Source organism: Plectropomus leopardus, chromosome 13 (assembly GCF_008729295.1).
Source record: "Plectropomus leopardus isolate mb chromosome 13, YSFRI_Pleo_2.0, whole genome shotgun sequence".
NCBI classification, from domain to species: domain Eukaryota; kingdom Metazoa; phylum Chordata; class Actinopteri; order Perciformes; family Serranidae; genus Plectropomus; species Plectropomus leopardus.
Genome location: NC_056475.1, coordinates 22,344,644 through 22,368,575, shown reverse-complemented (window position 1 = coordinate 22,368,575; position 23,932 = coordinate 22,344,644). Strand labels below are relative to the sequence as shown.

Below are 23,932 nucleotides of genomic sequence, written 5' to 3'. Positions count from 1 at the left end.
AAGTTGTGATTATATCTTGCATGTTTTCAGAATCGTGGTAGAAATGTGGGCAAAATTATTTCCTGGCTCTGAATGCATAATCTCTTGAGAGAACTTTAAGCAGAAAGAAATTGCATAAAGGAATAGTTAAGGACAGCAGTAAAGCGATATGACAAACATTTCATATTTTCATTGACAAATCCCCACAGTGACTCACCGTCTTACTAAAGCTTGGGCTCAGAGTGTCCTCATACTGTAGGAACATCATTCCAACATCATCCACACTCAAAGCTCACTGACCTGAAAAGCGAGCAAATGAATGTCAGCACAGCCCGGCCAATCGGCTGCGAGGGAAAACGCTTAACATGCATACCTTATTATCAGGAAAAGGGTTAGGGAATGTGTGTCATTGCTATTCTTAGTGTGAAATGCACTCAATGTGTGCTGTATAATGCCTGAGTGGGTTATTTGATTTGGAGGCTTAGTATCAGTTTGATATCAGTGCAGCAAGGGAAAAAATGCAGATAGTTACTTGAGAGGTGAACAAAAAAAAAAGATTGTTTTGATGTTACGCAAAGGCTGAAAATGTGGAAAAACATGTTGAAGGGCAACTCAAGTGGTGAGAAGAAAACCCCAGGTTAAAGATGAGCTGCTGATCTGAGTCATGGGGTAATGTTAAGAGGAGTCTGATGTTAGGAATAAAGCGTAAAGGACAAAGGGTGAATTTCTTACAAGAAAAAAGCAGTGCGGTGGTGACACAAAAAGACCTCTGTGCACTTGAGGAAGCCAAAGGCTGCAAGCTGTGAAAAGAGGTTCATCACTTCGCCTGAGAAAGACACGAGGATTTCACCACATCAGGTGTCGATATTGAGGGTAAAACTGCCTGCCTGAGAAAAGAACAGTTTCCCCCTGAGGCTCTGGTGCAACACCAGGTTGCCTCATGGTAACACACCTGCGATTGTGGGACTAAAACATTTTTAAAAAAGGTCTTTAACAGCATGTAGATTCACAATAATGCCTATTAGAGCAGAAATAAGGTTTTGAGAGCTCAGATTATGACACAGCATGATAAGTTATATCATGCTCTCCATCACAAGAAACCGCTGTATCCTTAAGTTTTAAAGACTAATATGAAACAGGCATTTCAGTGAATGCTGCCTTTTGTCAACATCTATTCACATGATTTTGCAGCAATGCCTTTTTCACACTAATGAGTGAAAATAACAACTGCCGTGAGTGAAGTCAGGGAGAACATGGATAAACTTTTGAGCAATATTGCATAAAATCTCTCTGTTTATGGGTTGTTTGTGCATCTTTAAGGCCAGCCCCGTCATCCCAAATATGTTACACAAATTAGAGCACCCATAATGCACTGAGGTCACCGTGGCTTTCTATGGACTGCATGTGTTTGTGTCTGCTTCTGCCTCTGGAGAGACGACGTGCCTCTTTAGAACCTAATTTAGCATGCTTCATTCTGTGTTTCCATGCCAACCCCACTAGGTCAACCAATGAAAGGCTGTGAGAGTCTAGAGGAGGAGTTTAAAAACATGAGTGCCTTAATGAGCATATCTGCACTATACATGCTAATAAGACCAGTTAAGTCAGCACACTATTTTAAATTAAATCATTGGATTATAATAATTCAGAACATCATAATACTGCTTCACTCTCATTTTGAAACATATTTTATCAGCTTGCTTCCAAACTGTTTTTGCATTGACCTGAGCTGAACCAGCTACGCAGAGAAATACCCAAACAATGCTGGATTTTTCTCAGTGGATACAGTGAAACTGGAGACACTCATCCTTCACACTTACAAATATGCTGTCACACAGCCCTAAAATGTGGAGATTTACAGTTTTTTGCTTCTTCTAAAAAAATCTGAGCCACACTGTAGATTATATTACACTCCCAGAAAATCATGTTTGAGTTTTTTGAGATATACTGGGAGCTGATAAATTAGCACAAAATGCCACAGCAATGATGCTATCTGCTCTTATCTTATATTAAAAGATAAATAAAAGGTCAACTCCTTTAAGAGGTTTAAAGCTCTAGATAAGCTTCAATCCAGAGGCATTGTGCAGCCCTATATAATTGATTCCCATGATGATACATTACATAACAGTGTAAAAATAAAGCTATGGTGCTCAGTATCCATGGGAAAACACATCATCTTGCCACCTGGGGATTTTAACATACATAACCCCCACTGTTTACCATGATCAGCCCATGAAACATAAAGTTCATGTTTAACAGGCAGAGTAACCATAACATTTCACAAATATGATTAATAATAAAAATGATTTATTCTTTTTCATACTGAAACAAATGCCAATCATAAAAAATGTAGAGTCTAAAATGACAATTGTTCACATACAAAATAAAATTTTTTATCAAGAATATATATAAATGCAGTAATTTGTTTGGTTTCGAGGCCCATGTCTCTTATAGTGGACAACAGTTTGCAGATGAGGTGTCAACATGACAGATACCTCAGTTCACTGAGAAGCATATGGGAAAGGCAACAACTCATCTGCAACACTGTTGGCTCTGCAGCCTCATCTGCACTCTGTCTTTAAACAAACAGCTGTTAAGAGATATCTGATTATCATTCAGACTGTTGCAAATAGTTAAAGAATACACAGCTCAAACATATGGATTTTAAAAAACATTCAAAACAATATTATTTTTAAAAATCATTTTGTGTTCAATATCCTGAACATTATGATTTCTTTTTGCTTCAAAAAAAAATCTTTGCTTCAAAAAAATCTTTAGTGTAATATGCATGTGCTTATAAATGCAAATATTTGATATATAAGCCTTTAAAAAATATGTATGATTGGACCTGCTGGCATTTGGCATTACGTCATTTCAGCACAATAACTCTGCACCGAGGACCTCTGCTGGTGAAAAAACAGAATGCTTTAGAGTAACATGCGGGTGACGCAGTGCATACAGCATCACTGCTGCACAGCATGGCTTCAACACATCAGGCCTGAGGCCTGATAGAGGCAACTAGCTGCTCAGTGGTCAGCATGACACAGTACCATTGTGATTTGGGCAGATTAACTACTCTTATGAGTGGAATATAAACCAACAATTACTACTAATTATAAAAAAAAGTAAACCTAAAAAGTGCCTGAAATCATCTCTTCTTCATTGGAATGAAAGTGATGCAAAGAAACATGTATGTGGTATAAAGTAATACTAATGGCCAACATTCAGCCCTGCTTTAAAGAAGCAGACAAGACCAGCTTATGCTTGTAGTCTGGCAGCAGCAATAAAATGCTTGAGTTTAAAATGTGAATACACACACTACTTACATCTGAATATTAGTGATAATATAAAGAAACAATAAATCTGAGTTAAAATAAAAAAATGTGCATTCTTGCAAACACAAAGAGAGACTGCATGATGTTAAAAGGGATTGCAAAGACGTTATGACTCACTGTCACAGCCAGATGTCCAACCAGAAGTAGAGGAGGGAAGAAGAAGGCGGTAAAGTAACAGAGGACGACATACTTAACTTAAACTTCCGTTGCAACATTTTGGATCTGTACATTACTAAAGGCTGAGCCGCAGATTGCACTCTAGCCCTTCGACAGTGGCTCCATGTGGCTCTAACAACAATTATATGGGAATTAATGAATTATTTTTTTAACAATAAATTTTTTAATTTCTACTGTATTCTTACATTCCCCAACTGTAAAAATGTGTAGTCTATATACCAAATACAGAAATGCATTGACATTTTGTCTACTAAAATGTGTGTCAGACATCTACAGCATGGCATCTTTTCCTTTAAATTTTACTTAACCACAATAGCAGTATAAAAAATGTTTTGTAGCTTTTTTTGGCCAAAAATGGCTCTTTTGATAGTAAAGATTGCTGACCCCTGAACTAGTTTAGCTGTTTAGCAGATATGCATGTTATAAATAAGCAGCATCAGTATGTACCACAGTTTAGAAGAGTAGCAGTTGTTGCATATCTGGTGGTGAAGAATATTCCCTGATCTAGTTTTGGATGAAAAAAGCCATACATAACAATGAGAGAATGAGATAAACAAAGATTTTGTTTAAGGAAGGAAAAAGTTTGAAACTGTAACTGAGGTTGTGCAAGACTTAGTGACATGGCATATAAACAACCAAAAAATAACTAAATAGCTTAATTATGAAACCTGTATATCAATTCTTTTGCTCTGTTATACATGATTAAATTATAACGTGTGCTTCTGAGCAAGAGTTATAGGCTACAATTAATACAAGTGTAAACACAAGTTTTTTTGTTGACCTGATGAACATCGATCTCTACGCTGCACAGGACGTGTTTGCTGTTACGCTGATACAAGCAGAGTAACACAAACATTCCCACGTGACACAGAGTTTACCAATAAAACCTTACGGTGTGGACCCTGATCTGATGGGATCAGTTACACCATGAAATGCATATGTCCTTCGGCACCTGTGACCATAACATCCATCCAGATACGCATTGCCTCAGGCGACGGAGCCACCATGTAGTACACGCGATCGTGCGTCTTCAAACTGAACGTCAGCGACGGGTTGGGGCTCTTGGGTGCGGAAGTAGGTGTAGTGTTGATAAAAAGAAAGAGTGGAGTGAGAATGTAGTGGAGAGGGGTGAGGTGATGCATGTGTGGAAGAGAAAGACAAATGAAGGGAGAGAAGCAGAGAATAAGGAAATGCCTGTATTATTCAAAGAAAAAACTGAAAACAACACACACACACTCACACACACATTTCAAACAAACTGACTTACTTTGTGTGCGTTCTTTAAATGGTCATAGTACACCTCCTCTATGGCTTGGAAGTAAATGACTCCTTTCATCTTGGTCTCATGTTTGTCTGCAGTGGAGAATATAAACACAACCGACAGCACAGTGATCAAAGCTCCGCCTCAGGTATCCTGGCATAGCTTAAAAAGTGACATCACTGTTGCAGTAATTTTGTCTCACATCTTAAACTGCACATTATCAGAGGACTGAAAGCAAAGAGTGACTCACCTGCATAGTAGGTGAGTGTCCTGCGATTCTGGTCAAAGACAAACCAGCGTTTCTTCCAGGTCTTGATCTTGCCGCCCATTTTGACCAGAAAGCCTCGACAGGTTTTATCAGTGATGGCCAGATGGAAGCAAGCATCTGGGTTGTGTCCAGCTGCCTCAATATGACCGTGAAGATCAAAGTCATCTTTCCTTACAGGGAGGTAGCGAGTCAACAGCCGGGACTGTGGGAAACGTGTTGAAATTTAACATTAGATTGCTCAAAAAGTATTTGCATGAAGCTTATGTTGAAAAAAACCCCAACACATTTCAACCACAGCTCTGAATACCTGTGATCTTTGTTTCTCCCTGAGCTTCACCTCTCGCTCTACAAGTTTCTGTCTCCTGCTCGTCTCCTCCTGCAGTCGTTTCTCCAGTTCCTCTCTTCTTCTTCGCTCCTCTTCCAGAGCTTGCCTGCGCATCTCCATCTCACGCTCCTGCACATGCCACATAAAAATTATTTCACATACATAAACTGCATCCATGGATGGATTACTGAAGGGGCCTACTGGGCACAGGCTCAGGGGACCCGACTTTCAGGGCCCCCCCCCTGGCCTTCACGTGCAAAATGTCACTCAAGTTAGCATGTACTGACAAGGAAGAGACTCAAAAACAACCAAAAAAGACACAAAGGTAACTAAAAGAGACACAAAACCACAAGGAGACACAAAATGACTACAAAGAGACAAAAAACATCCAAAAAAGCCAAAAAAAATAACTCAAAGTGACACAAATCAAACCAAAAAGACACAAAATTGCCTGAAAGAGACATAAAACAAACATAAGGTGACACAAAATTAATTCAAAGAGGTACAAAACAAACACAAACTTACACAAAATGACCACAAAAAAGATGCATGACAATGACAAAGTCTTTGTATTTTGCCCCTGTGAAGGAGAGGCGGTGGGGCCTTTTGCACGTCTGTGCCCAGGGGCCCATTGTCTCATAATCTGTCCATGCACACATCCATATGACACAGTTGGTTTTGGTTAGGTTTGGCACATTACCCGATGCTCCAGAAGCCTGTGCTTCTCAGCCTGGGCCTCTCGGAGTAAACGCTCCATCTCCTCGATCTTCGCCATATTAGACGTACTGGCACTGATGGAAAATGGAAAACACGAGTCAACAAACACAAGATGAACCACATTTCTCTGATAAGGTGAAAAGATGCTCCTGTTTGTGGAACATTTATCATGAGATAAACAATGAAACAAATCTGTATTATAAAATATAATGTAACAAACAAAGAAAAAAATGAAGCCACACACACAAACTAAACTCAACTGTACAAAATACCTAACTTTCCAGGTTTTTATTTAAATTTGCAATAAAAGGGGGTATTAATAACACCATGGTGCAGGACTTCCCTGATAACCAACTTGTAATAGGGAGTTCCTCCTTAAACATATAAATGTGGGATGAACACATTTACACAGGCTGTGACTGAATTTGCATGTCTAATTTGCTGCAGTGCAAGGACAACTAGATATCATAAATATGCTTGTCTCTCATCGGGCACAAACACAGAACATTACAGCCTCTTCCAAAACCATAAGCATTTCCTCCATCTGTTTGCTCTCCTTAATATCTCTCCTGATCATTTCCTAAAGCCTTCATGCTCCGACTTTTCTAAAAATACCACTCAGTTTCTTCTGATTCACACAAATCTGCTCTGTCTAAACTCTTCAAAGTAACCTTTCATCTGTACGCCGTCATGCGTTTTCTCTAACCTGGAGATGTTGTCTGGGGAGCAGGCGGAGAAGCTGGTCTCCAGGCTGTCAGAACTGTCCACGCTGACTGTATCTGAGGCCTGGCTGTTGTCTGGGTAGGAGAAGGAGTCCAGGAACACGCTGGGCTCTGACACCATCCTGCTACAAAAATCACTCCTTCTCTGTCTGTCTTCATTCATGTGTGCATGGCTGTTGCCTGCTGACAGAAGAAAACATTACAGTAGAAAGTGGAAATAGTCTGAATGCGCATGATCTAATGTTAAAGCCACAAATTATGACAACAGGGTTGCTGTTCATTAACTAGTTGGCCCTGTGGCATCACATCTTGTGATCATAATTTCATAAAAATCTGGCAGCAGTAACCAAGCCAAATAACAATGATGTAACTAGAAGGAGAAATAGAAAGGTTGTTAAAGGGACTCACCCCAAAATTAAAAATACACATTTTTCCAGTTACCAGTAGTGCTATTTATCAATCTAGGCTCAAAGTGTTAAAAAAATACAAGTTTTAAAACTCAACAGCAATGTCTCTTTCCAGAAATCTTGAAGTGGTTACTGAAGATAATCCACAGAACTTGATGTGAGAAGTTTCATATACAAACTATTTTCTTTCTGCCCACCAACCATATGCCCGTGCAGGAGGAAGCATGCATCTACTGCTAGCTCACTGTGCACCACTGAGCTAGCTGATGTTAGAGTCCAGCAGAGGAGGATGTAATTAATGTTTACATCTCAGGCTGTCAAGAGCATGAGCCACACGTCCATGAGTAAATGCACACTTCCTTCTGTGCCGTGATTCAGTTGGCGGGTGAAGTTATGTAGAAACAAGGTCTGTGGTTTATCTTGAGTAACCAGGTCATGATTTCTGGTAAGAGACTTTGCTGTTGAATTTTCCAAATATATTACTTTGCTACTTTGAGCACCACAAGTCAAGTACTCTCTAGTTAATTATATTTGAGAAACTGCAGACATCTCTACGGTCAAAATTTCACTGAACAACTCACACCAAGACCATCTAGACTGACCAAGACTAATGAATAAAAAATATGCATTTTGATTTTGGGGTGAACTGTCCCTTTAAATAGAGCCACCATGGTGAAAAAGGTGTTGTATAAATTGCTGTATATAATTAAAACACTCTCGGTCTTCCAAATCGTGCAAAGAATTGTATGGCTATTATGTGACAGAACTTAAAATCATGATTTTCTTGAATGATAAATTCTCAAAACCTACATGTATCTACTGAATTAAATACAGTTTACACATACTGCCATTACCAATTAAAACACTTTGTATGTGTTACTTGTTTTGAGAGAGCTGTGAAAAGGCATAATTTGCCTCAAAATCAAAAATTCCTGTCTGGTCTAATGTATAATACTTCTGTTTAGACAACCATGTAGTCTTTGGTATCAGATTTGGACCAAATGTGTCTCTCTCTGTGCCATGCCACAGATTACTACATCAGTTCAGCATTTCCTGCCCTACATATCTAACGCCTGAGGTTTAAACTGGTCACACTGTATAGATTTGATGCAGACAAGATACGACAGCCGAGTACACTGACTCACTTTTGGGCAGGCGGCGCGTGCTCAGGTCCCGGGGGGAGAAGCTGAAGCCTTGTGGGATCACACTGCCACAGCTGGAGCTTTGGGACAGAGGCAAGTGGGCCTGAGGAAGAAACAGCAGCACGCATGCTGTTTAAGATCACCATCTAAAACCTTCACAAAACTACAAATCTTTTCTCATTCCCAAAGTACTTCATGAGCTGGATGGGTGTTGCAAGCCAGACTGAAACTGTGAATTCCTGTTTGGGTGGATCATTCTCTAGGGAAGTTCAAATCTTTCTGGATACAAGTAATGGGGGCAGTGAAATCCCCTCCTCTGCAGTCCAGAATCAGAGCGAGCACCATCATTTTTTAGCAGTTTTCAATCTGGGTTATTCTAGCTGTAGAATACAGTTGCTTTAATTAACAGAAATACTGATTTCTTTCAAATTTGAAACACACAATTGGAAGGTCCAGTGTGTAAGATTTAGGAGGATTTAGTGATATCTACTGTAGCTGTGAGGACTGCAGCCAGCTGAAACTTCCACTGGTTAGGATTTCCTCATTGTTCATTGTTCAGGAGGTTTTTACCAGGAGCCGAATTATCCGCAGAGGTCTCTTCTTCTCCAAAACAAACATACCAGGAGATTACAACAGCTCAATACACTGAATAAAGCAGTTTCACATTACAAATTCTTGTTTTCCTTATGCTGTTTGGCATGTCACAGACAAGCCGCTATCCCACCTGTTAATGTGTCTTCTCTTTTCTTTGGTAACTTAAGATCCAGACATTCAGGAGGTTTTTACTAAGAGCCAAATAATCTGCAGAGGTCTCTTCATCTCCAAAATAAATAGACCCAGTGATTTAATCTGAGAATAACACTGCATTAAGCAGTTTCAGGTAAAAAAATATCTGTTTTCCAACACCCTTGTTGTGGAGGGGCTCCGAACGACAGGGGGATGACGTGAAAATGCAAATTGCCCTATCTAGAGCCAATGTTGTGTTTGTCTGTTCTGGGCTACTGTAGAACAATGGTGATGCAATATAGAGATCTTTACAGACTAAGACCCACTCCTTATTTAGAAACAAATGGCTCATTCCAAGGTAACAAAATCACAAGAGTATTTATTTTCAGGTGATTATCACATACTTTTTATATTATACTCCACTTCTGCTAATATATATTCCTACATTCTACACACTGGATGTTTAATGTCTGCTAAGAATATGTATGACATAAAGTTAATGACCTTGGGAGGAAGTGTGCGTCCCAGCGATCTGCCGTAAGAAGTGAGGAGCTGCTGGCTTCTCTTATGAGGTAGGCTGTCACTTGGGTGGGAGGAGTTTTCTTTACCACCACTTCTTCTCCTTTCCTTAAGAGAGTGCAAGTGCTGCAGTGATCACAAAAACATCAGAGAAATTACAGTGGATAAGGAAAGATAAAAAATAACAGGACTTCTCATCAAAAACACTGAAACTTTCACTGTGTGACAAAGACAGAGTAGCACTCTGCTGGTGAAAATCTTCCGTGCTATCGTAGCTGTAATTCATACCTACCTCTTTAATGGCTACAGGGTTGTTAGTGAAGGTCTGCCCTTCAGATAACTCTGCATACTTTCCCTCCAAAGACGCCAGTTTCTCTCTCTCCTGCAGGCATCAGGATAAGATCTTCAAGTAAATGAAATCAAATATTTACTGTATCAGCATGTAAAGAATTTTCTTACCTTTTGAAGCATGATGAGCAAATTGTTTTTCTCTCTCTGGAAATTCTCTCTGTCTTGCTGAGCCTGTAAGGTAATCTGTGAGGACTGCTTCTTCAAGGTCATGATTCTTTCCTACACCAAAAAACACAGAATATCACCACACAATATCCTGCAATTCTACATAAAGCTGCCACATTAGCAGATGCATTTTACTATAAAGCAGCAAACGTTTGAGGTGAGAGATTTTTGTTACCATGAAATAACATTGACTGAAAACAATTTAGTATCCTATCCTGTCTGCACCCTCTCTCTGTGGCCTTAATTCTATGAATTCTCTTTGTGTTTATTACCATGTAAATGGTGTTTCATGCTTACCATTGCTGGTATTTCTGTTTCTTGTAATTTCACTCATTCAGTTCATGCTTTGTGCTGCAAATGTCACAATTTTGCAGCTTTATTTTCATGCACAACCTGTGGTAAGATTAATGACAACAGTAACTGAAAAAAGCCTGTTACTGAAACCTGAAAGAAAGAAAAAGAGCCAGAACGTCTGACACTATCTAAATGGAGTGTGTTAGTATGAACATGCACATAAACATCCAAACTATTACTGAAGATCTACTTTTCATGTGATGTTAAACATGCAATACATGCACACTCACAAATTGTCACTCGCTGTACCTTGCGTGTGACTGTTAGACGCTGACACTCGGCGATCTCTCGCAGCAGCTCCTGGCTCTGACTCTCTTTTTCCTCATCCTGATTAATTTCTCTCTCCAGCTTCTGAAACTCCAAATCCTCCAAACTTTTTGTCTGCTCCTCAACCTCGTGCTGAAGAGAAGCACAGACAAATGCACACAAAACACCCCAATTATAAGGTAAAAATGCAGAATAGCTAAGAACTTTAAGAAATGGATCTACTTTGGGCACAAGGAGTACAAGGAAAGAAATAACTTTAGATAGATTGTTAATGCCTCTTTGGGAACTCATGAATGGAGACAGTTTGGGTTTTTAGCAGTGCTGCGATCAAGTATTTAACGGAACATCTGCTTCAGGGCGATATATAATGGGTGCTATTTTGGACAATGTAATAAGTGTTAAATTTCATGTCCTTGCAAGTGATGTCAGGTTTCAGGTGATTTTAGTTTTTAACCTAATTGGAGTCAGATGTGCTAACAGTTTCTTTTTACACATGGTAACTATTTGGGCCCCTTCACAAATGTGGGTGTAAGAGATACCACGGCAAGTACACAAGTTGTGAATGTGAGACCGGAAGTAAAGTAGGGGATCCAGGATTGAACAGAGCAAGGTCAAGAGAGATAATATGTTGCAAAGAGAAACAAATGGAGAAGAAGGGAGAAAAAAACAGCAAAAAATGAGAACTGAGGTATTTGGTTATTCTGTGAGTTTTGGCGCACAGTGCTAAAGTGAGCTAACTCTGGAGAATGCAGGAAAAACTGCCATGTATTGTCTGGTGGATTACCAAAAAAAGACTGCAGCAGAGACTGTCAGACATGCAGAAACACATCTTTTCTTTATAAAACTTTGTTTCTGGGATGCCTTTACATTTCAGCTCTTTATTCTCTGTTGCACATTTGGACAGCTCTAGGTGAGGATCTTTCAGAAGACTTTTCAAGCTGCTTTGCAGATCCCATTTATGATGAACCTCTTTGACCTGGTGTTGTAAGCATTTCCTTTTGGAAACATAATTTGTTTGTTTGGTTTTAAAAAGGAAATGTAATTGAATCCGTGTCAGAGGAAGCTGTGGTTGAACTGAAATGATCCCTGTGAGTCTGCCTGAGCTGTGGCTTTAGCGTCAAAGAACCCGTGTCCACACACTATGTCTTCCAAAAATCTACCAAGGTTTGATCATTTAATGTATTTATCGCCTGGAGGGGATCATGCATTTGGTCGTGTGTTTGCGGGTGTGAGTGTTGTGTATCTGTTTCTCCACAGAATCTTGCAAAACAACTGGAAAGATTAGCCTAATATTTTGTGTGCTCATCAATGACTGTATGCTTCAGGATCTTTTGTGGTTGAGGTGATTTATAATGTAAATACACGCTGTACTCTCTGTTTAACACCATCGTTAAATGCTGACTCCTCACTCCTGTTGGTTACAACTTGCTGGTTGGGGCAGCAAGTTCTTCAGAAGTCAGCTCAGCCAAAAACAACATGCCTTACTGTCTGTTGCATGCCACATTTTGGCCTTTGTCATGGCTTAAAAAGTGACATCGATAAAAAAAGTTTGGTCTCATTTTGAGCCACAGCATCTGCAGATTAATTTTAAACCCGATATCTTATGATCCACTAAAGTTATGCATGTTTAAAGACACATTAGTCCCCATTTTTTGGAATCTTCACCAATATCCTAAATGTAAGGGAGCCGGGAGGGACAATTCCACTTGGCACAGCTGCAACAAGTTTTTAGCTGTGTCCGAAATCGTCCCCTATCACTATCGGATCACTATCACTATCCGAATTCTCTGCTGTTAATTTCATCCACTATATAGTGCACTATAAAATGCCCACAATGCACAGCAAATTTGAGTGTTCATACGATATACACTACATTCAACTCCCATCTACCAAAATGCAATGCACACATGTATTTCCGGGGAAAAAAAATTCCAATGTAGTGTTCGAGATCTTGTTTGGTTATATAGCGCACTATTTAATACACACTACATAGTGAGTAGTGAGTGAGTAAATGAGGGGGCGTTTCGAACACAGCTTTTTTCCATCCTCAGCACAGTGTTATGCTACACCAGGAGCATTTCAGAGGTGGGGCGTTTGGCTTGCCTGATTTTACAGACTTTGTTGATTTGGTCATTTTTCCTTGATATTTGTGCTTGTAACCTAAGTAAGTAAGTAGGTTACAGAGTTCATTTTTTCCCCTTTTTGTCTGTTTTAATCGTGTGTAGTGTAGCTGTATTGTAACCCACAGATGTAGTTTATATTGTTAAAAGTCCAGTTATGAATGAATTGGGTCAAAGATTTTTGGCTGTGTTTTAGTCGTTAAAATACATTCACCCTCATGATTGTATTGTATCTGTATTTCACCTACAGTGTCTTTCAGTTGGAAAACTCAGTTTGCTCTTTGCAACGCGCCATGGCTGCATCAAAACTAAATGGGGCATTTAGTTTTATTAGCTTCTTTAACATGCTACAGTGCTTCTGCTAAAATTACAAGCAGTGTTTAAAGTGGCTGTGTTTACCAGGAGACGGATGCCTGGTGGAGATCTGCATTTTACTGAGTGCACTCTTCAAATTTTACCTGTGACTTCTCAGTGTGGCTCGTCTTCTCAATACTATGAATCTTTTCTTTAAGTTGTTCCAGAAGCTCCTTTTCCCTCTGCAGCTGGGCCACCTCCGACTCCTGTTCTCCTTCCAGCAGAGCGCACTCCACCTCCATCTGCAGAAGACAGCAGTACACAGTAAAAGAGCTGCCTTAGAAATGTATTGTCAACTTAATTAAAAATGATAATAAGACAGAATAAGTTAAACAATGTATGATTTCTGCAACTCACTTCATCAACTTTTTTGTGACAAGCCTAAGTGATAAACTATTGCACAATGCTCTGAAGTCATCAATACGTCTTCTCACATAAGATAAGAACAAAAACTATCAAGCTGTTTAGGTCAGTTCATATACTGTGCTGTGCTGTGCTGTGCTGTCTACCTCTCGGACAGACTCCTCCATCTGGTTGTCCAGGTCTTTGACCTTCTGCTCCAGCTCCTCTATGTTGTTCAGAACTTGAATCCTCTCTTCTTCTATGTGCGTTACTTCCTGTTTCAGCTGCACGCTCTCCAAGGCCTGTAATGACATCAGGAAACAATTTAAATACTTGGCTGTACAGGATACTTCATCTTCTCTGACCAATACATACTGTACATTATAGTAGCGTGCATAAAAATCCCTACTGTAAAGTTTACTGCTGGTAGCTTCTCTTGATTGTATAATCAGTGCAGAAAGGTTTTGCACCATGAGAAACTCATTTTTTCCACGCATAGAATACAATGTTAATGTTATTTGCCAGCCAGTAGAATCAAGACGACAGCAGCTGCTGTTTTAACTCATCCAAAGTTGGATCACTGACAGTATGGGCAGGATTCTTCTCTACTTGCTGTAATGGAAATCTCTATCAGTGCGCTCCACTGCCAGTCACGCCAAAGTACTCCCACACATTTCATTGCCTGCCAACGTCCCACAAGTGTTCATTCATATGCATACGTGGGCACATTTTAAAGATCCTATATATCAGATATTCTTCTTTTTAGGAGTCAGGAGATCTGTTTTTTTGGTCACAACCTCATGTGGCCAGCAGCTCTAGGATTTATAGTTTCCCAGGCTGGTTGTGAGCGCTCTTTCTTCCTGCACAAACTGCTGTGAGGAATGCAGATGGTGGAGGAGAGGGTATTTGGAGTCTGTAAACTTCTATCACAACTGGCATGCCACAGAAACTGGTCTCTAGTTTCTGTAAACTCCAGGTGTGTTTAAAAGTTGTGTCCTTCACATAAAAAGAAAAAAAATCTGCCTACCACACTGCCCATCTTATTATTGCAATATTTATTATTATTGTGCCTATTTAACCATTAATGCCTTGTCTTTACTTAGTGACTTTAAAAAAAAAAAAATCATTTATTAATGTATAATCTGCACCACGGGGGGAGGGGGGGTTGAAGTTTTGTTGTATGCTTGTTCATCTGATGACACATAAAGTTCTTCTTCTTCACAATTACCTGTGTGGATGTGTTCTGATTTTTACAAGATCTTCCATCTATTCAGCATCAGTACAGTTCAAAACATCTGGAAAAATGCATGACTTTTCCATACTTATACGCTAGCATTCTTCCAGCGGCACACAGTTGTGCATGCGCGCACACACACACGGGCACACTAATTCTCTGTGGGATAAAGTCATTTCCTGTTCCCCCTGAGTTTCAATGGCCGAGTGCTGAAACAAAACGAGGACTTCTTCATTAAAACCAGACACACCATTAGGCTGCCTTAACAGAGACAGTAAGTCAGCGGCACCAGGACTGGGATGGTGGAGGAGGGGGCCTCTTTGGGAACTAAAAACACGGTATGTGATACTTTCGATATATTTATATATGCAAATAAAACATGTTCGCTCGTTTCTCAGTATGTGCAACGAGGCTTCCCATTGTGAAATGTTCAAAAAACGCTGAGAGAAAAGACAAGGTCAAGTCGAAGCAACATCAAAGCTGTGAGGAGGTCTTGCCTAACTGTGATTTCCATGTTTATGTGTCTGAACTACCCACATAAACAGGAAATGTACAAACTGCAGACTGCACACAACTTCTTACTGAAAGCTCAATGATTTGGAGGAATCTGTGTCGACCAAGAGAAGTTTATGTGTTGAATAATGCTGTGAAAGATGCAATTTAAAATTCAACCGCTGTGGATGTGCTGTCAACGTATGACTCAGAGCCTGCACCACAGCGTCACACTACACATGTTTGCACTTTTCATCCAGATAAATCCTGTTTGAACCAATTATAAAGGCAAATTTGTCACACTGTGAATCATGTTGATTTGATTGTTTTTTTCCTGCTGGTTGTTTCATGAATGGATAAAATGGTAGAACTAGTATATAAGTGTAAAGATTGTATATGTCTTGAACATACACATTTTTCTACACAGTTAACATGGATACAATTATGGAAACTTTGTAATGTACTCTAGATTTTGAAATGATGTTCTGTGGAAATACGCAAAAGGAAATGGAAAGCATTTACTGCAATATTACAAGAGGTAAACAAACAAGGATCAAAAAGATATCAGCACTCACATAAACTGCATTCCACAGGAGGGTTGCGTCTCGTTAGTCTTTATTACTGCTTAGTCTTCTCCTCAATCACCTTAAAAGGATACTTCAGATCTTCTGAAGTGGGGTTGTATGAGCTACTTATCCATACTTAGTGTTCAGGAGATGACCATCAGCACGCCCTCAGAGTGAAGAAGCAGGCACGCAGGCTAAGTGTATACTTGCCCTCTCTATTTTCCCAGGTATATTTCAATCCCTCTCCTGTTTCTTCTTGGGTCATAATTCTTCCATATTTCCACTGATTTATGAAAAATGTACACCTTGTTTTCCTTTTCATTAGCACAACCTGCTTCTAGCACCATACATCATGCATAAGCCCTTAACATCCAAAAGTCCACAGTTTCCACCCAGACAACAATAAAGCTACACAAAATATTGTTCCCTGGCATGCATGTGATGCAGAGTACAGCTGCTAAAGCCTCGTCCTCGCCAGTGAGTAACAGATGGAGGGGGAAATGGAGAGTAATAAGTGAAATAAATATTTGGGCAAATTTCAGATTTCTTATAACTCACACAAGATCAGGCTAGAAGAGTGAATTATTCTGTCCTGAGAATTAAAAGTATCTGGCATAGGAATAATGTTGCAATGTCCTTGTTGTTTTATTTTTTGGCTTTTTTTTTTTTTCATTTTCTAAAACTCAACAGAATGCATGACACAACGTCTCTGAAGTTCAAATTTTTCCACCAAGTTTTTGTGGTCTTAAAGTTGGTAAGTATTACTAAGCGATGTACTGCTGTGAACAGGGGTCACAGCAAAACAAATTTTAGCCACCTACAAAACATCAGTGTCACTTGCTACGCTATATTTGGAATATTTTCACTGCTTTACCTTGCTCTCAATCAGTCCTTTTCAACACTAAACTAAAATGGAAGTGACACTTATCTATGCTCTCAGACTCCACTAACAAAAACAGTAGTTTTACCTTCCAGAACACGCAGCTCCTGGTCTGCTCCTGCCTCCATCAGTTAGTTAGTTTTTGCGATACTGTGTGAATTTGTTCAGATTTACCAAGTCACAGCCTGGTGGCTTTGAAGAGTGTGATATAACAGCTTCAGTTTCCAGGTGGAAAGGGCTGTCCGATGGCCAGGTAAAGCATTGAAAATATTCTAAATACAGCATGTATTTAAACTTTTATTGATTTTTTAGGTGGGCCTTTTTACATTTTGCTGCTGCCTCGATCATTGCTGAACTTACATGTTTACACTCCCGCCTGCTTCTCTAAACTAGGAGCACACTGTCGACCATCTACTGTAAAAAACACACTGACTTTGGATAATTACCTCATAAAACCCAACTTCAAACAAACTATCCTTTAACTCTTATTGTAACTGGAAGAGGGCAAAAAAAAAGATTTGAGACAAATAGGATGACAAGATGGGGAGGGACTTGTTGTTGATGGTGTCGTTTTTCCTTTAGGGGAAAATTGTGCTTGCCAATATATGGATATAATTTACCCACCTTGACTTGTTTCTCTCATGAGATAATGACCCATTTATATCAAACTCCTGACCTGATTTATTTATGAGGACCTTTCAGTAGGCATTCATTTGGTAAAACTTACTTTGACTCTGTGGTGGGTGGAGGGTGAGGGGGCACTGCTGTTCAGGCTGATAGCAGGTGAGTGGGATCTGGCCTCTCTGTAGCTGCTCTGCTGACGCTGGCTGACCTGCTGCTCCTCAGCGAGCTGAAAGTCTCTGGCTTTGGCACCGAAGCAGCTCTCCTGAGCAGTGCTGCTGGGAGAGTCGGAGAACACCGACTCATCGTCTGACACCTGCAGCTTCTCCAACTCTTTATTGATCTTCTGCAGGTCAGAAACAGCCGAGCCTGCCGGCTCTCTCTCCACATGGCCAAACTCAGTGCACAGGTTTAGGATGGTCTCTAGACGCTGGCACTCCTGTGGACAGGTGATCCATGCTTAATTATTTTTGACAAAATTTGATATATTTTTTGGGAAAATTTTATGTTTTCAAACACGGTCAAACTCACCAATCTTTGCACTTTCTGCTCCCTGAGTCGTTCATCTCTTTGGTGCTGGTGATAGTCTCTCAGCTCCTCTTTACCATTCAGAGAACTGATGCTGCCCACCCTTTGTCCTGGACTCAGACCGCCTTTCCCAAAGGACAATCTTCTTTCTCCGAACCCTAGATCGTCCATCTCTACACCCAGAGAGCTTAAAGAGGCCAGGCTGGCCCTTCTGGGAGTGCTGGGCATGCTGGCTGGTACTGTCACATCTGGCGGCTGCTCCAGGGAGGAGAGACTGCGCCGCTGCCCTGCTGATCCCGCTCCTCTGTGGGAACCCACCGGGTGTCGCAACGGTAGCGACAGAGCGGGGGGGTCTGCTGCGTTGTGAAGCCGCGGCAGAGAGCGGCTGTGCATCCCCAGGCTGTTGAGAGAGCCAGTGGAGTATTTCCTCTGCCGGGAGTCTCCTCCAGTTTTGCCCTGAGAGTAGAGCCTGCGGCCCATGCGAGGGCTGGACGGCACACTGGCTGCTCCACTTTTCACCCTGGGAGAACGAGGTACATAAGAGGAGAGGAGAGAGCTTCCCTCTGCTGCGTTAGAGAGGAGCAGACTGTCTTGTGACTGATGGCGAGAGTGTGAATGACGGAGCAAGCCGTTAGAGCTCAGCTGGCGTTCACCTTGGCGAGGTGATGGAGGCACGCTGCTGCTGGTCATGTAGGAAAAAGTCCTGGAGGCAGACGGAGGCCGATCAGTGTTGCTGAGGATTGACAGCGGCCTGCTGGACTGGGATCCAACAGGTGGGGACACGCTGAGGTACTTGCGGCTGCACTCGGCTGCCCTCAAGCTGGCCTCCAGAGCGCTCTTCCTGCGCTGCAGTGTCTCCATCAGGTCCTGCAGCTCTGCCTTAGAGCGAGAGCCCCTCAGCATCGTCCCACCCACTGAGCCACTGCTGCTGTGATCTATCTTCACACAGTCTGTAGAAAAGAGAGAGTTGACAGAGCATGAAATCCTGTCCCTTTTTGGACTATGTAATAGAGTCAGGTTTAATGTAACCACTTAATAAGCACCAGCTCAGCCAAGAGAAGCGCTATCACACATGTGCTGAGTAAGGGGGGGGAAACCAGTGAAGAATGTACACTCATACAGTTCTGAGCCCAATACAAACACTGGCTCAATCAGTGGTTAAGCTTCTTCTAAAAATGGAAGGCTGCTGGTGGACCAAGACAAGCCAGAATGCATCATAGTCTGGACTGCAAGAGAAATCACCCCAGCCCAAATATCTTCGCAGGCAAAGTGAGGACGTTGCCCTTAGTCATGGGTGGCTGGACGCTGAGTCATTACAGAGTTGTGATTTTAAAGAAAGTCCACTTCCTCCTGTACTCCATTGTCACAAAAACTCCTTCATACATTTGGGTTTTTTGAAGTGATTCTGGTTTGCTGCTCAAATGAAACTTAAATTATTAATTTGACTGTCATTTAAATTAGTGAAACTGATTTAACTTCTTTTCCGAGATCATGAAGAAATAAATCTAGTATCTATCTTTGCTCATAAAAATAGCTTTTGCATGACTTTAAGGAGCTGTGTTCTTCCACAATGACAGCGTGATTCGTTTCTGCTTTTTTAGCCGCAACCGCCATATGAGCGCAGTGCAGACCGTCCCCAATTCAGGGTTTCCCACACATTTTCATGGACAAAATTTCAAAACTTTTCCATGACTTTTTTTTCCTTGTGCTACTTGCCCATAATTGTAATTACAGCTAGCTGGCAGATATGAAGGGAGAGACTGAACGTAGGGTGAAACTGAAGAAATGTACGTGATGGTAAACAAACGTCACACATCAACACATATTAAAGCTTTGTTGCATCCACAGCCACAGAAAATAAATGTGTTGTTATTGTGCATTATATCACACTCAACAAAATTCAATGACTTTCCCAAAACATTTAATTTTTTTGTCAAATTCATGATTTAATGGCCTGAAAATGTGATTGTGAAATTCCATGACTTTTTTCCAGGTTTTCCATGGCTGTGTAAACCCTGGCAATTAGTTATCCAATGGAATATGCACACATGGACTTCCAAGGATTTACATGCACTAACATGCATACACGTCAGACTATCTCTGGCTAGAAGCTAACGGTGCTAACTCCATATACAGCACTAAACAGCAGCAACAGTTCTGACAGAGCTAACAGTGTTAACCTCAGGGGAATCGCAGGTTGGGCGCTACACTTCCGCAACGATGCTGCCCTGAGCAGTAACACTAGCATGAGTGCAGTGCAAAGCCGGGATGAGCTATTCAGTGGAATACACGAAGCGCTGACATGCATGCGTGGCCAGACCAGCTTGCCACCATCAACCACAGAGAGGTTCCGATTACAACACACACAAGGGAGCGTGACTTTATTAACTGCTTAGGGCACCATTACTCCACATCATCTTAACGTAGCAAATAGTGATTTGCTGTTATAGTAACACTCTGAATGTCTCATAAAGAACCTTTCAGGTCTTGGACTGATGCAAACAGAGCCTTTCCAGGTTCCACTTTAAAGGGTAACGCCACCTAAATTAATAATTTCAATATGTTATTTCCATGGCTGAGGAAAGTTTTATCAATATTTGTGAACAAGAGCTACCCTCTCTCTCTCTCAAAGCCAGAAACCAGAGAAGTAAGTCTCAAACCTGTGATGTCATTAAGTATAAAGCTTGGAGTAGCTCAAATGACAATGAATGGGAGCCTGATTTTGTGGACCCACATTATGTTTGTTTACTTTTTTTATAACCAAATGAGCTTTTTTTCTATTGTAGTCTTCTCAGTGCTGAAAAAGAACCCATTTACCAAGAACATTACATTGGGTGCACTCACTATCATCTAAAACATCTTTCCCAGTTTATTGTCTGTGGAGCCGCTCCAGACTTTCAACCCAATGGCATCACCAACTTGAGTTTTAGAAATTTTTTTAACCCTAATTTTTCATGTTTACAAATATTTTTGGACTCTTAGACCATAAGAAAAACATGGATTTTGAAATTGACATACTCCTTTTTGGAAAGTTATCCAGAGATAACTACTTCATTGAGCATTCAACTATTACAGATGCATGCAACAACATGATGTTAGCTCTGCTCCTTGTGCACAGGTGATGGACAAATTTAGTGTAAGCTTACATGACACACAATCAAATACTAGATGTGAAATGTAATATGAATAACTGTAGATTGCTATGAGATTCAAAGATGATTTGACCCAATTACCAATTTGACCCACTGTGATTAGTATCAGGAAAATAGAACAAGAAAAACAAAAACGTATCTTGAATGCAGTCTTACCTGAGCCGTAGCCCAGTGTGGCGACAGTGCTCCTCTGAGGAAGCATGCTGTTCATCACACTGACCTCCTTTCTGTGATTCAGTCCGAGGATGCAGGATTCAGCTGGGCCCCACGTGCTTTGTTCCCTGAGAAGAGAGGAGGAAAAGGGAAAGAATCAATATAAAACTCACACAACATGAAAAGACCTAAAAAATCACAGCCAATACAGTAACTTCCTGTATTCTTAATATTGCCAACAAAGAGATATCCCTCTTATAAATGATTCATCCTTCTTTTCCGTACTGCAATACAAATAAATACTGCACATATCAATTGTTTCAGTTCAACTCTCCCTCAAAACACACTAGTATTCTTGCAGCATCATACAGCAGCATTTTATATATAGATAAAAAATTTAAAGAATATCACAGGAAGTTGAATCCATTCCTTGCGGTCTCTAATCGTATCCTCTAACAACCCCACAACAATACCTCGATTCAAGCAGATATTTCAGATGTGCATATTTAAACGGAAGGGGAAAAAAAAGTTCCTAAAGACTAAGTAGGAAAGCAGATCCAGAGGAAAGTTTTTATGCCTGGCGCAGTGTCACCAATAAAAAGTCTGTCTGAAAAGCAGCACTCTGTACCTTCATCTGTCTGTTTGCCCAAAAGCTCATGACTTGTCCTTGAAAGTATTCCCTCTGAGCCTCAGACTCATTAAGAGAGCAGCAACAGTCAGAGGTTCAGCCTGGGTCAATCTGGACTGGGAATACCTTTAAATGCTTTTACTTTTTTCCTAAACTAAACATTTATCTCATGAATTGAGTCAAAATACTAAATATTTGCAGGTTATTTCAACAGCTTCAACTGTAACTTCCTTTTCACTAGACGTCGACCGGTATTGTTTTTTCAGCGCCATGGCTAATACTGATTACTAGTAGTTAATGAGACCAATAACAGATATTTGGAACTGATATGCATTTTTTTTAATTTTTGAATAAAGTGAAAATTAAAATAAAAATAGCTCCTTGCGGTTTTACAAAGTAAGTTCCTCCGATGCTGACATTTTCTTTGCACTTTTTATCAATAAATTTTATCTGCAATCATCAAAAATAAAATGTCGATACATACTCAGCAAAAATGCATTTAAATGTTTTTATCTTAGGCTTTTGGTGACTTTAGATAAGGTTTTTGACATTTGAGGGAATAAACGATTAATCGGGCATCATAAACATAATAAAAGGATAGGATTATGGTCAAAACAGCCCCAAATACAGCCTCCAACCCCCAGTTATTCCAGTGAAGATGACAAGCAGCCAACAGTGCAAAGAGAAAGTCGTACTCTCTCCTCTAAAAGAAGAAATAAATTAAAACTAAGAAATGCATCTTCAGGTCCCAAAACTTCATGCCATAACTCAGGAAAATCAGATTGAGTGAGGATATCATTGGTTTCAATGATACAACAGAGGGATTTTAAAACTCAGACATGACTGTTTCCTGAATCCACAGACAGCGCGCACACGCACACACACACACACACACACACACACACACACACACACACACACACACACACACACCGCAGAGAAAGACAGAGATGGCTGATCCAAGACTCTCTGCTCCTGCTGTCTGGAGAGAGGGCCTACAGGAAGTAAGGTATCCTTTTACAGTCCCACAATCAATCAGCATGAGTTCATTCTCCAGACCTCCTGAAAAAAGAGGGGGGAAAAAACCCCAGCCTCACTTCAGGAGCTTTTACTGCATCACCCACCAGAGGCCATCAGGGTGATGCGGATCATAAACACAGAGATGTAAACAGTTTGAAGAAGGGCCGCGATAAGATGTGTTTCATCTTGCGTGTGGTACCACTGTGAGGATACTTTCACATTGCAAAAGGCTCAAGCTGTTGCTTTGCCACTCATTTCCCAGACAAACACAATGATTATTACCATGTAAAGTCAAAATGTAATTTGAAATAAATATATAAATACAATAAATAATAATAAACTGGTTGGAAATCTCAAAGGCTTGCAAAAGAATTTTTTGGGGGAAAAAAGCTTTTAACTTAATCAGGCCAGTCTTCTGATATTTCCTTGATTATCATTATCATAATAAATAATAAATACCTGCTCCAATTTGTCTGAGCTTTAAGAGAGCCCAGCCATCAGAAAACCTTAATTCTCACTTTACAATACCCTGCCCTAAACTCAATTAAATGCTTTCAAAATAAGCCATCAAACAAACACACAGTGTTTGCTTCATGGATGCAGTCAACAGTTTAAGCACTTACTAATAACCACTGTTGGCTGTCACCCGCTTTTGATTGAATTGGTTGTCATTTTCAAGAACTGTTTAGTCATAAACATCAAGTGTTAACCACACCACCCTTTAGCCTCTCAACAAAGACAGACAACTGTGACAGCTCCAAATGACTAACTGCACATTTCTTTTTTTATAACAGTTTGACTACTTTAAAGGGGCCTGAGTTACAAAAAAACAGCTTAATTCATTTATAATGTGATGCACATGTTCGCAGCACTAGAGCTGTCAACAAACTGTGCATGCAGTCTGAGATAAACGACGCAGCGGTGGAAATCAGACAAAATGCAGCCGCACGATACATCACTGTTTGTACCGACCGGGAAATTTGATTGAATCGACTTGTGCGTAAAAAACTAAAGCGACTAACCTTTGATTTCTGTCCCAATCACATAGTTGCGCCGGAGTTTCTCAGCGTGTCTGTAGTTGCTGAAGTCCTCTCAGTCTCTCTTCCTCTGTATGAAACGGCGGAGTAAAG

General features: G+C 40.5%; 1 protein-coding gene across 2 annotated transcripts; it reads right to left on the bottom strand.

Annotated features, from left to right (window-relative positions):
- Positions 1-2,761: 2,761 nt before the first annotated feature.
- phldb2a (pleckstrin homology-like domain, family B, member 2a) lies at positions 2,762-23,932 on the bottom strand. 2 transcript variants are annotated; one of them, XM_042499802.1, is made up of 17 exons: positions 23,825-23,932; positions 21,158-21,282; positions 17,853-18,799; positions 17,428-17,760; positions 13,696-13,830; positions 13,291-13,428; positions 10,695-10,844; positions 10,035-10,145; positions 9,868-9,957; positions 9,561-9,701; positions 8,334-8,433; positions 6,766-6,964; positions 6,043-6,133; positions 5,325-5,471; positions 5,000-5,219; positions 4,756-4,841; positions 2,762-4,549 (listed from the first exon to the last, which is right to left on the bottom strand). In XM_042499802.1, the coding sequence occupies exons 2-17, from the start codon at positions 21,210-21,212 to the stop codon at positions 4,409-4,411; spliced, it is 3,084 nt and encodes a 1,027-aa protein (XP_042355736.1). In that variant the 5' UTR covers positions 21,213-21,282; positions 23,825-23,932; the 3' UTR covers positions 2,762-4,408. The 2 variants fall into 2 exon arrangements, with proteins under 2 accessions (XP_042355736.1, XP_042355737.1); XM_042499803.1 differs by having other exon boundaries at positions 6,766-6,961.